Source organism: Rhagoletis zephyria, unplaced genomic scaffold, assembly GCF_001687245.7.
Source record: "Rhagoletis zephyria isolate East Lansing unplaced genomic scaffold, Rhagoletis_zephyria_1.1 Rzeph_scaffold_01315, whole genome shotgun sequence".
NCBI lineage: Eukaryota > Metazoa > Arthropoda > Insecta > Diptera > Tephritidae > Rhagoletis > Rhagoletis zephyria.
The window spans coordinates 15157-27290 of NW_016158399.1; the positions used below are offsets into that span (position 1 = coordinate 15157).

The 12134-nt window shown below is 42.5% G+C and overlaps 1 protein-coding gene across 1 annotated transcript in view; it reads left to right on the top strand.

Annotated features, from left to right (window-relative positions):
• Window positions 1-9319, top strand: part of LOC108363607 (uncharacterized) — a 19373-nt gene extending 10054 nt beyond the window's left edge. Inside the window, exons 3-4 of the mRNA XM_017617005.1 lie at window positions 1861-2165; window positions 8967-9319. Coding sequence (XP_017472494.1) covers window positions 1861-2165; window positions 8967-9143 — 482 coding nt within the window. The 3' untranslated portion in view covers window positions 9144-9319. The remainder of the gene's footprint in view (window positions 1-1860; window positions 2166-8966) is intronic.
• Window positions 9320-12134: the final 2815 nt, after the last annotated feature.

The following is a 12134-nucleotide window of genomic DNA, read 5'->3' on the forward strand; positions in this document are numbered from 1 at the left end:
AAGATTTACGGTCCTTTACGCGTTGGCGACGGCGAGTACCGCAGACGATGGAACGATGAGCTGTATGAGCTTTACAACGATATGGACATAGTGCAGCGAATTAAAATACAGCGGCTCCGCTGGCTTGGTCATGTCGTTCGAATGGACACCGACGCTCCAGCTCTGAAAGTATTCAACTCGGAACCCGCTGGTGGTAGCAGAGGAAGAGGGAGGCCCCCACTGCGATGGAAAGATCAGGTGGAGGAGGACTTGGCTTCACTTGGCGTTTCCAATTGGCGTCAGTTGGCACAGAAGAGAAACGACTGGCGTGCTTTGCTGAACTCGGCCAAAATCGCTTAGGCGGTTACAGCGCCCAAAAAGAAGAAGAAGAAGTAAATAAGAGGGTTGCCAGAGTGTGTGCACTTCAGTTTTTTCCAACATTCCTCCTGAACTCACGTATTTACTTGTACAATATAAAAATGTAATAGGTATTTCATTTTAAGCCTAATATTTTTGTTAACTTTGCATGAGATACTTTCGGTAAATTCTTAGTAAAAATATCCACGATCATTTCGTGGCTGTTGTAGCATTCCAGCCGTATCTTCCCATTCTGGTATGCTTCTCTTACATGATGAAAGCGAATGTAAATATGTTTGCTTCGGTTGTGATATACGGGATTTTTAACAAGATGCGTTGCGCCCACGTTGTCACCATTTATTGTTATTGAGTCACCGTTATAAATGCCCATATCGCAAAGTAATTTGCGTGTATAAATGGCTTCTTTAGCTGCTGATGATAAAGCCATATACTCCGCTTCCGTGCTGCTCAGTGCGACAGATTGCTGCTTTCTACATTCCCAAGAGAAAGCCGCACCAGCCAGAACAAACGTGTATCCAGTGCATGACTTACGATCAACTTCGTCACTTCCCCAATCCGCATCTACGAAACATGTTATTGGCTTACCAGTTTTTTGGTACTTTAGTTGTAAGTTGGATGTTTTGTTTGACTCGTTGAGCTGCGACCAGAATGTAAAATGCCAGGACGCGTTAGAATAGCGATGTATATCAACGAACCGACGAGAGATTGAAACTTTTGCTGATCAACCCCTTTGCAGTTAATATCATCTCGTTTTACTTGATGCTTCGGTTCCAAAGGCGTTGCTACAGAACGACTTGTTTCTAGCCCATACTGACTTACAAGTTGTTTTATCTGCGCTTGCTGAGTGAGTGAAATTTCACCTGTTTCATTGTTTCTTCTTATTTCCATGCGTTGGAGTGACCAATGCGGAAACACGTCCACAGTATTTCATTGAATGTATTTATTGAAGTTGTATGCATTCATATCTATGCGATATATACGCTAGCACCCTATGTATGTATTTATTGAATTTGTATGCATTCATAACTATGCGTATTTACTTTTCAATTTGTACTAAAACATCTACCTAATATGATTTTAACTTTTGCCATTGTATCTTTTGAATACCTTTGAATTTATATTTATCAAATTGCATACATTGCACTTGGAATTATATTTAGTGAACACTTTATGTAAGCACTATTGTATGTTATGATTAAGTAGCTGGCAACGCGGGAGCTATTCGCTAGGAAGAGCACTCGCTATATACACATATTGTATGTATGTACATGCTTTACATTTGACAGATGAGTTTATATTTTTTTTTCATCAATCGATTTTGGTATCCACACAAAGCTGCAGTGGTCGTGTGCGAAATAGTTAAGCGAAATCTTAAATATCCGTAGACTCTCAGAACATATATTTAGTTCATCCGCGTTTTGTAATTTAACCGCGTACGGCTTATTATAGTAAATTTGCTTTGTAACAAGCGTGCAAATAAAGTACCATTAAATACATTTGTAGACTCTTTCATTTCCGCCAACAAACGCCATTTGTGTTGTGCCGAAGTGTTCCGGCGAAATTTGAGTGCTCCAGGTGACCATCCGCTCCATCATCGCCACGAAGACCATGCAGTCAGTTCACCACCGCCACCCCGTCGCCGCAAGAGTTGTGTCGCCTATCAAATTGCCACCGTTGGCGATCACTTGGAGATTGTACCTCCCGCAGCCCCACCAATAGCCACAAGGAAGCCCACTGCGCGCCATTTTGGTCCTTCTGCGCCAGCAGACCCCGAACCAGCAGGAAGTAAAAAATCCCTATTGCAAACCGTAAGTAAGCATATATTTCTCCTAGTGCTTCATATTCCCATGGTATTTACAACATCCACATTTACAAGTTTTGCGTTAAAATATTTCAAATAATAAAAAATAACCTAAAATTCATAAAAACCTTGTGCGCCTATTTTCCGAAAAAAACGGCACCCTCAGCCCGTTAAAGAATTTTTTGGAAAATCGTGCATTTACATATATGTATAGTTCCAAGTTTTCGAGTAAATAAGTTCCGAAAGCCAATATCCCGTATCTCGTAAATACATACAGATGCATGTACATTTGTACTGATTTCTCTTCCCGCCTATTTGTACATTTTTTCCCATTTAAGCGTTTTATACATACAATCCACACATATATATACATATCTACTTACAAGTACATAGGCAATTTTCTATTACCCCTCCTCCCACATTCGGTTTTACCAAATCAAATATAATTTCTCATTTATATTTATGTATACAAACTTAAATTCCCCTGAACGTTTGCTCGTAATAATACATAAATTTTAAACATTTTCTCAGCAGTGTTTCCCTTGTTTAAAATAAAAGTTGCGATTTCACGACAACAAAGGTGCACAAGTGAGACAATATTACAAAAGCGACATATAAACACACATATATAAACACATAGGCATACTTATATACACACAATCTCATATATATCTACATATATAAAGTGCGAGACAGTGGTCGGTTTGCAGTGCGATAAAGTTAATGAACAAAAGTTGACGGCGCTTATATACAAATACCATTGGTTACAGTCGCGCGAATTAAATTTACATTTTACCAAAAGTAATAGAAGCGCATTCTCGCTCTTCAACTGTGTGATCCTCCTATATACATATACATAATATTGCGGTCACAGTCGCGTGAAATAAACTTGCATTTACATAAAATCAATAAAATCTCGTACACTTCATTCGCTGAGCAAGTTTCTCGAAATTACTATATTCTCAAAAACGGTTAAATAAATAAATTATTAAATAAATTAAATCTAAATTTTTCTCTAATTCGCAATCGAGCACTGACATAATCGCAAAACTCACACATTTCATTATTTATTTACTCATATTATATCACTGTATATTTAATTCTCTGGCATTCCTTTAAAAAGAATTGCATTAAATTCTCTGGCATTCCCGTAAGAGGAATTGCATTTACTTAAAAAAAAAATTTAATTTAATTGCATTCTTAGTATTCTCGAGTTCTTTAAATCTCCCTCAGGCATCTCTTTCTCTCAGTCTCTCAACCCCAGTCCTTTCAGACTAAATTATAAATTTTCTCCGGGATTAATGAAGAATCCCAAATTCCCGAAATGAGTGATGACGAGAAAATCGTTGCGATCGAAACTCAACGCTCTGCCCGCTCAAGCAGGAAAACTTCAAAAAAACAAAGGCAATTGGCCTCCGTTAAGTTTATTGCAGAGACTGATAATTTAGTCGATTACTGTTCAAGATTCTCTACCTCTCGAAAATAACTCAGAATCAAGATTGAAAATAAAAGATACGAGTTTAGACAATTTTTGGAATCGAGTTCAAAACTCCTACGATGTAGTTGTAGAGGCAGACGAGCAATACCTTCCCGAAGATTTCAAAGCTAGTGCTTTTCGCAAATATCGGTCTCTCGATCAATACGAAGACACTAAAGCTCAAATCGCTGACCAACTCCATCTTCATAAGCAAGTGAGCAATCCCATGCCTACTCCCTCCACATCACAACCCAAACGCAAGTCTGGCCTCGGCTTAACCGTCTCTCCTTGTGACACCGAAGTATTTTACGGAAGTTATGAACAATAGCCCTCTTTCCGACATATGTTCACAGCGGTATATATAAATCACCCTGAACTCACCCAAAGCCAAAAGTTGTACCATCTCAGGTACAAAACTCAAGGAAAATCCAACCAAATAGTAAAGCAATTCTCTCTCTGTGATGAAAGCTTTAATCTCGCATGGGAAGCACTTCGGTCTCGATATGAGAATAAGCGTAGTTTGGTAGACAACCAAATACGAATCTTAATGAACCTCAAACCCATTCCCACCGAAAGCAGCGAAGACATACAATGGCTGCAGTCTTCAGTAAACAACTGCCTTCAAATTCTCGCAACTCAGTAAGTCTCAACTGAAAATTGGGACCCCATCCTTATTTATATAGTAACCTCTAAGCTTCCCGAAACTACAGTATCCCTGTGGGAACAATCCCTCAGCTCTAGGAAAGACCCAAATGGACCAGTTCCTCACTACTCGTTATGAAGTGGCCGAAAGAGTTGATCAATGGCACCTGCCGAAGGCGAGACCTCCTGTTCAGCCCAATAGCTCTTCAAAGCCGCCTTTCTCTCATAACAAACCACCTGTTTAACCCCCTCACTCTCAAAACTTTCAAAACAGATCGATGTCACAAATACAATCTCACGTGACAGAGCAGCGAATAATGCACAAATGTTCGATGTGTAAGAACTCCTCTCATTCGCTGTGGAACTGCTTCAAATTCCGAAAGTTGTCAATCTCTGATCGCATGAAGTTCGTAAGGGAAAATAATATGTGCTTCAATTGTCTATCCCAGTCACACTTGTTGAAAGATTGCCCTAGCACACAAACTTGTAGCCATTGTAGTGAACAGCACAACTCAGTGCTCCATGAAGCCACAAACTCCATGCCGAAAAGGCAACTCCCAATAGTACAAAAAACCAGTTCGCAAGTGGCAACCACAATTTCTACCAACTCAAGTGTGCAAACTTCACCCCAAACAGACACTAATGAACAGGAATCAGTAGGAACTCAGGTACAATCATTCTATTCAGAGAATGAGAGCAAAATACTCCTCCCTACAGCTATGGTACCGGTATCACACCGAGGAGAAATATTTAAACTCAGAGCTCTCATAGACCAGGGGTCAGAACGAAGCTTTATCTCCACCAAAGCCCAAATTAAGCTGGGGCTGCCCTGAAAATCCTCAAAATTCTAAATCTCGGGCATGGGTGGAAGAGTTGTTCAAACTTCGAACAAATTATGCTCTTTAGTCTTAGTCTCCGCCGATCTCCAAACTAAAATAAATGCTCAAGCTATCGTGTTACCACAGCTGACAAAAATGCTCCCCAAGTTCCCACTTAATCATGACCACAAAGAAAAATGGTCTTATCTCGAACTGGCAGATCCAAACTGCCACTCCCCATCCCAGATTGACCTTGTGTTAGGCAGTGATATCATCCCTCAAATAATCGAGGTGGGCATTGAAAAAATCTCACCAACTCTGCTAGCTCAAAAGACAATATTTGGTTGGATACATAGTGGTCAGATTTACGAAAAAATAGCTTCATACTCTACACAAATAGAGGAAATTTCTAATGAGCATCTCAACTCACAATTGCGTCGGTTTTGGGAACTAGAAGAAGTTCCAAACCTCAAGCCTACCACCCCTGAAGACGACTTTTGTGAAGATTTCTATAAATCCACCACTTCTCGCAACTCTGATGGTCGTTATGTGGTCAGGCTTCCGTTCAAGCCAAGTTTCCCCAAAGAAATCTCTTTAGGTTACTCTCGCTCCTCAGCGTTTCTCGGAATGGAGAGAAACCTCCTCAAAAAGGGCGATTTAAAGGCCTCATATGATAATGTCCTGTACGAATACCTCACCCTTAACCACATGGAAGAAACGGTGTCCCAAGAAAAATTCCTCTCAGGCAGGTACATGTCGTTCTACCTTCCTCACCATGCGGTCATAAAGCCCGAAAAACGAACGACAAAAGTACGAGTTGTCTTTAATGCATCAAAGGGATCCGGTTACTCTCTCAACGATGTATTATATACCGGACCAACTCTCCAGCCTGATTTGATGCTTCTCATCCTCAAGTGGCGAATGTATAAATTTGTATTTAATGGTGATGTCGAAAAGATGTACCGACAAATACTGCTACATCCCGAAGACCAGGACTTTCAAATAATAATCTTTCGTTCACCCACAACCAGTCCCATTCAAGATTATAAATTAAAAACGGTCACATTCGGTGTAAACTGTGCGCGCTACCTCGCCATTCGCACGCTTCACCAAGTAGCACCAGATGAAAAAACCAACTACCCAATGGCCGCCCCCATTCTGAATTAAGAAACGTATGTGGATGACATACTCTCTGGCAGCCACGGTCTGACAATCGCCACCCAATCTCTCACCCAAATCATTCAGGCTCTAAACTCGGCAGGGTTTCCCTTAAAGAAAATAACAGCGAACCCTCCAGAAATTCTCAAAAATATAAGGAAAGAGGACTTGCTCGATACTAATTTTCTCGAGTTTGAAAAAGTAAGTACCACAAAGACTCTAGGGATCCAATGGAATGCGCTCACAGACACGTTTTCCTATACGATCGACTCCATCCCAGCCTCATCTGCTAGCACGAAATGACAGATTCTCTCCTCTGTCGCGAAACTTTTTGACCCCGCAGGGTGGATTACGCCGATAATGATCCAGGCAAAGATTCTCTTACAAGAGCTCTGAATCGACGGAACTGACTGGGACGAGAGAAAGCCGAACCCCTCCGTCTTGTTAAATGGTCTCAGTTCGCAACCAATCTCCATACAATCTCGACCATTCAAATTCCTCGATGGGTAAACTTTATTCCTGACCAGCATATTGAACTCCATGGATTCTGTGACGCCTCAGAAAAGGCATATTGTGCCAACGTATATGTTCGAACTACTCATGGTTCCAGTACCTCTTCCCATCTTCTGGTTTCCAAAGGCAAGGTAGCATCCCTTCGAACTACTAGTTTACCCCGGCTTGAACTCTGCGCTGCTCTTCTCTTAGCCAAACTTGTCGCAGCTGTCCAGTCCCATCTCGACCTCTCTCAAAGAAAACTGTTACTATGGTCTGACTCTGAAATTGTATTGGCATGGCTAGAAAAACCACCCCACTCTTGGAAAACGTGCGTCTCGAATCGCACCGCGGAGATCTTGGAACTCGTCGGAAACGCCACCTGGCGATATGTACGCAGCAGCGAAAACCCCGCAGATATGGGCACAGGGGTTGCAAGCCACTAGACCTAGCAGCGTCTTCGTTATGGTGGAACTGTCCTTATTGGCTATCGAAGCCCCCGAAGAATGGTCAAAACCCCCAGTTCGAAATGTCAACCCGCCGGAAGTGCGCTCCCGACGTTCTGGACAGTTTTTCCTCTTTCTCTCGAGCCCTGAGAGTGATGGCCTACGTCTTCAAGTTCATCAGACGACTAAACGACAAAGCTCCAAGAGCTCATGACCGCGCATCATCCCCGCTATCACATGATGATCTCCGCTACGCCAAAATTCGTCTGATTACAATCACGCAAACCCGTAATTTCTCCCATGAAAGGGCCCTCTTGGAAGACTCCAAACCCATTGACAAAAAGAGTTCACTATTAGTTCTTAACCCCTTCTTGGATAAAAATGGAGTTCTCCGCGTCAATGGACGCCTTGCTCATGCTACCCGGAGCTATAATGAACGTCACACCATTATAATTCTGGAAAAGTCCCGATTCGCATTCCTTTATCTAAAGTTTCTCCATGATCTACTCCTCCGTGCAGAAGTACGACTTATGCAGCAGATGACCAGGCAAGAATTTTACATTCTCCGGCCCAAACCCTCATCGAAAAATGCATTTATCAATGTAAATCATGCACCATTCACAAACAGCATATGCGCTCGCAGATTAGGGCTGCCCTGCCGCCCGGACGATGCACCTTCGCTCCGCCCTTCACCACCACCGGTGTCGATTTTGCTGGGCCTTTTCAAATAATAGCCTCCATGCTAAGATCCCCCGCTTTAGTGAAAGGCTATGTGGCCGTCTTTGTGTGCTTTACAACAAAGGCGGTACACCTCGAGCTGTGCTCAGACCTGACCAAAGAGGCATTTCTCGCCGCCTTGGCTCGTTTTGTTGGTCGCCGTGGTTACCCCGCTAAAATTATGAGTGACAATGGCAAAACTTGTATACGATACAAAAGAGCCACTGAAAAGGAGTTCTCTGTCTTTCTCCTATCCCACGATGTTGTCCAAAAATACTCACCCCAGGGTATTAATTGGCAATTTATCCCTCCCAGCGCCTCACACATGGATGGCTTATGGGAGTCGGCAATTAAAAGCTTTAAACTTTACTTCAAAAGGACTGCCAGGCCCCACAAATTTACGTTTGAGGAGTTTACTACCCTTTTAATAAAAGTAGAAGCTGTATTAAATTCTCGTCCGATATCTCCACTCACCCAAGACCCGACGGACTTTACAGCGCTCTCTCCTGGCCACTTCCTCCGGGGTGCTCCCCTCCTCTCATTCCCCGAATCGAATCACGAAAACCTCTCACTCATTAATAGATGGGAAAAAGTCAAGGTCTTGCAATACCAATTCGCAAAACGATGGAAGGAAGACTACCTTAAAGACCTTCATAAGCGACACAGGTGGAAGAATGCTCAAGTAGAACCCAGAATGAGAGAATGCGTAGTCATTAATGATGACACACTCCCGCCCACGGAATGGCGCCTGGGCCACATCGAAAGGTTGCACCCTGGCAAGGATGGACACATTCGTGTGGTCAACGTCCGCACCCAACCAGGCCTACTCACTCGGCCATTAGTTAAATTAGTATTTCTGCCTTCGAGCGAAGACTCCCCCTCTCGCATTGAAACCAATTAGCCACTCCATAAAACCCTCAAATGAATAAGCAGCCAAATGGCTGCACACCTTTTCTCATACACCACACATACATACATACTTCTCGTATCTCTCTCCTATGCCTCCCATATAGTGATATACGAAAAACTAAAGGTCTCCGTATATTAACTCTTTACAGATGGACGACAGGGGAACCCCCACGCCAGCGCCGCGCACATCGCTCAGGTCTAAAGTGGTAATGACTCCCTCCCTGGAAGGCGAACCATCACCTGGCTCTCATCGCCACGAGGAGGACTATCTGCGATGTCGCTTGTGCACTCGTCACCACTCCCAAAAATGTGCCCCGTATTCGTAGGCATGCAGCCGCAACAACGCTTTTTGTTAGCCAGGGCACATAAATATTGCACCAATTGTCTGGCTCTGTCGCACATCACGGCCGAATGCACATCCAGTGGTAGGTGCAGAATGTGCTCGCTACAACATCACACACTCTTACACCGAAATAGTACACCGGCAGCTCGCCGCACGAAGCCGAACTCCGTAGTGCAGCCCCCCAAACGCCTCGTCCAACCAAAAATAGAAACGCTCCACAAAGTGGGGGATCAGGGCGTACACCACCGCGCTCCAAGCACCTCGGACACAATACCTCAGAGTCCGCAAATGGAAAACGCACCGTTCGACGCACCGCCCGTGGGCTACAAACTGCCTCCTATCGGGGTAAAGTCACCAGCATCCTGGTTCATGAGGCGATGCGGGCTCTACAGGAGCTGAAGGAGGCACTAGCCGCTTAATGCGTCTAGGACAGGACAGACAGCCTTTTGCTACTAATCTCGCTTTAAACCGTCCTACTGCACCATTTTTATCGCGTTTGAGGGTAAACACCTACTTGCAGCCTATAGCCTTTGCCCTTTCGACAGCTCGGTTAAGTACCACGTATTATTATTTAAGAGAGAGTTGTACTAACCTTGTATAGCTTCCCACCATTCACGCGAGTACTTACTAGATAATGCTTCTTGAAACTTTTCAGGAATAGGAATGTGATCTGCGCTTATGAAATTCAGAACGTTGTATTGCTTTCTTCGTCTTCCTGGCCCGCCTTCGCGATTAAGTTTTGGTCGTCCAGGTCCTATCTTGGGTGTACCTTCTTTGTCATCCATGTCTTCCTCCGCGGACTAGAACTCGCTGTCACTTCTGCCGACTGGTTGATCGTGCTCTTCTTTTATAGGCTGTGTTTCTTTTTCTCCTGCGCCCTCGGTTTGATTCCCTATATCGGGAAATCTTGACTCAAATACTAAATCTACAACTTCTTTCTTTTCAGTATTTTCAATAAAGTAAACATCTCGACTAACGATGATTTTGCCCGAAGATTTTTCAAACAATCTGTACCTCTTTGCTTAAATTTCTTATGCTGAGTCTTGTCTAAAGCAACGGCTGTTGATCCAAAAACTTTTAAGTCGGACACATTCGGTTTCTTCTTAAACCAAAGCTCATACGGGGTTTTGTCATCTAACGCTTTTGTAGGCGATCTGTTTCGCAAGTCTGCGGCTGTGTTTATCGCCTCTGCCCACAAGGATTCATTAACTCCGGCACCAACAATCATACATCTTGCCATTTCAACAAGAGTGCAATTAAAGCGCTCAGCCACGCCGTTCTGCTGAGGAGTATGTGGACCGGTAAGCTGCCTTTTAATACCACATTTCTGTAAATATTCACTAAATGCATTATTCACGAATTCAGTGCCGTTGTCACTGCGTAAAATCTTAATTTTATTTTCCATCTGGAACAATTTAAATTTTTCAAAGACTTGATCTTTACTTTGCAGAAAGTATACGAAAACGAATCTAGACCAATCGTCAACAAAAGTCAAGAAATAGCGTGCCCCCCCGTTTGACGTTTTACTCCGGTCCGCATAAATCCGTAAGTAAAAATTTTCAGTGCCTCTACTGGTTGAAGTTGGAAACGGCTTTGCAGCGCACTTGCTTTTTAAACACACATCGCAATCCAGACGTTCAGTAACTTTCGCTGTAATTCCGTGTGCCATTTCTTTTTCTGCCAATTGCTTTAAACTTACAAAATTAAGGTGACCATATCGCGTATGCCACCTTATAGAATCTGCACATGATTTCTGTGCAATAAACAAATTGTTGCCAGTCACTTTGTACAAAAATAAACTATCGATTTTTCGCGCTTCAAGTATAATGTCACCCTTTGCATATGTTATGCTTGCATATTTACTTGAGAAATTAACTCTCAGATTGTTCTGGACAGCTCTTCCAACAGAAATAAAATTGCATTGAATTCCAGGCACATAAAGAACTCGTTTGAGGGTCACGTCAAAGTCGTTAGTTTTTATCTGCACATTGCCCATACCTTCTGCACGAATTGTGTTTTCTCCTGCAAGTGTGATCACCTCATCGAATTTTTGGAAAGTTAGAAACAAATCTCTTTTACAGCATAAATGAGAGGATGCCCCACTATCAATGCACCATGTATTGCAATCCAACATGTTCGAAGTCGATTATGTGAATACAAAGAACGACGTCTGTTTATTTTCTCTTTTCGAGTCTCTTTCCTTGCACTGTGCTGCATAATGACCTCTACGACCGCAGTTATAACATTTAAAAGTTTTTTTGCTATTAGACGTTCAGTAACTTTCGCTGTAATTCCGTGTGCCATTTCTTTTTCTGCCAAATGCTTTAAACTTACAAAATTAAGGTGACCATATCGCGTATGCCACCTCATAGAATCTGCACATGATTTCCGTGCAATAAACAAATTGTTGCCAGTCACTTTGTACAAAAATAAACTATCGATTTTTCGCGCTTCAAGTATAATGTCACCCTTTGCATATGTTATGCTTGCATATTTACTTGAGAAATTAACTCTCAGATTGTTCTGGACAGCTCTTCCAACAGAAATAAAATTGCATTGAATTCCAGGCACATAAAGAACTCGTTTGAGGGTCACGTCAAAGTCGTTAGTTTTTATCTGCACATTGCCCATACCTTCTGCACGAATTGTGTTTTCTCCTGCAAGTGTGATCACCTCATCGAATTTTTGGAAAGTTAGAAACAAATCTCTTTTACAGCATAAATGAGAGGATGCCCCACTATCAATGCACCATGTATTGCAATCCAACATGTTCGAAGTCGATTATGTGAATACAAAGAACGACGTCTGTTTATTTTCTCTTTTCGAGTCTCTTTCCTTGCACTGTGCTGCATAATGACCTCTACGACCGCAGTTATAACATTTAAAAGTTTTTTTGCTATTAGACGTTCAGTAACTTTCGCTGTAATTCCGTGTGCCATTTCTTTTTCTGCCAAATGCTTTAAACTTACAAAAT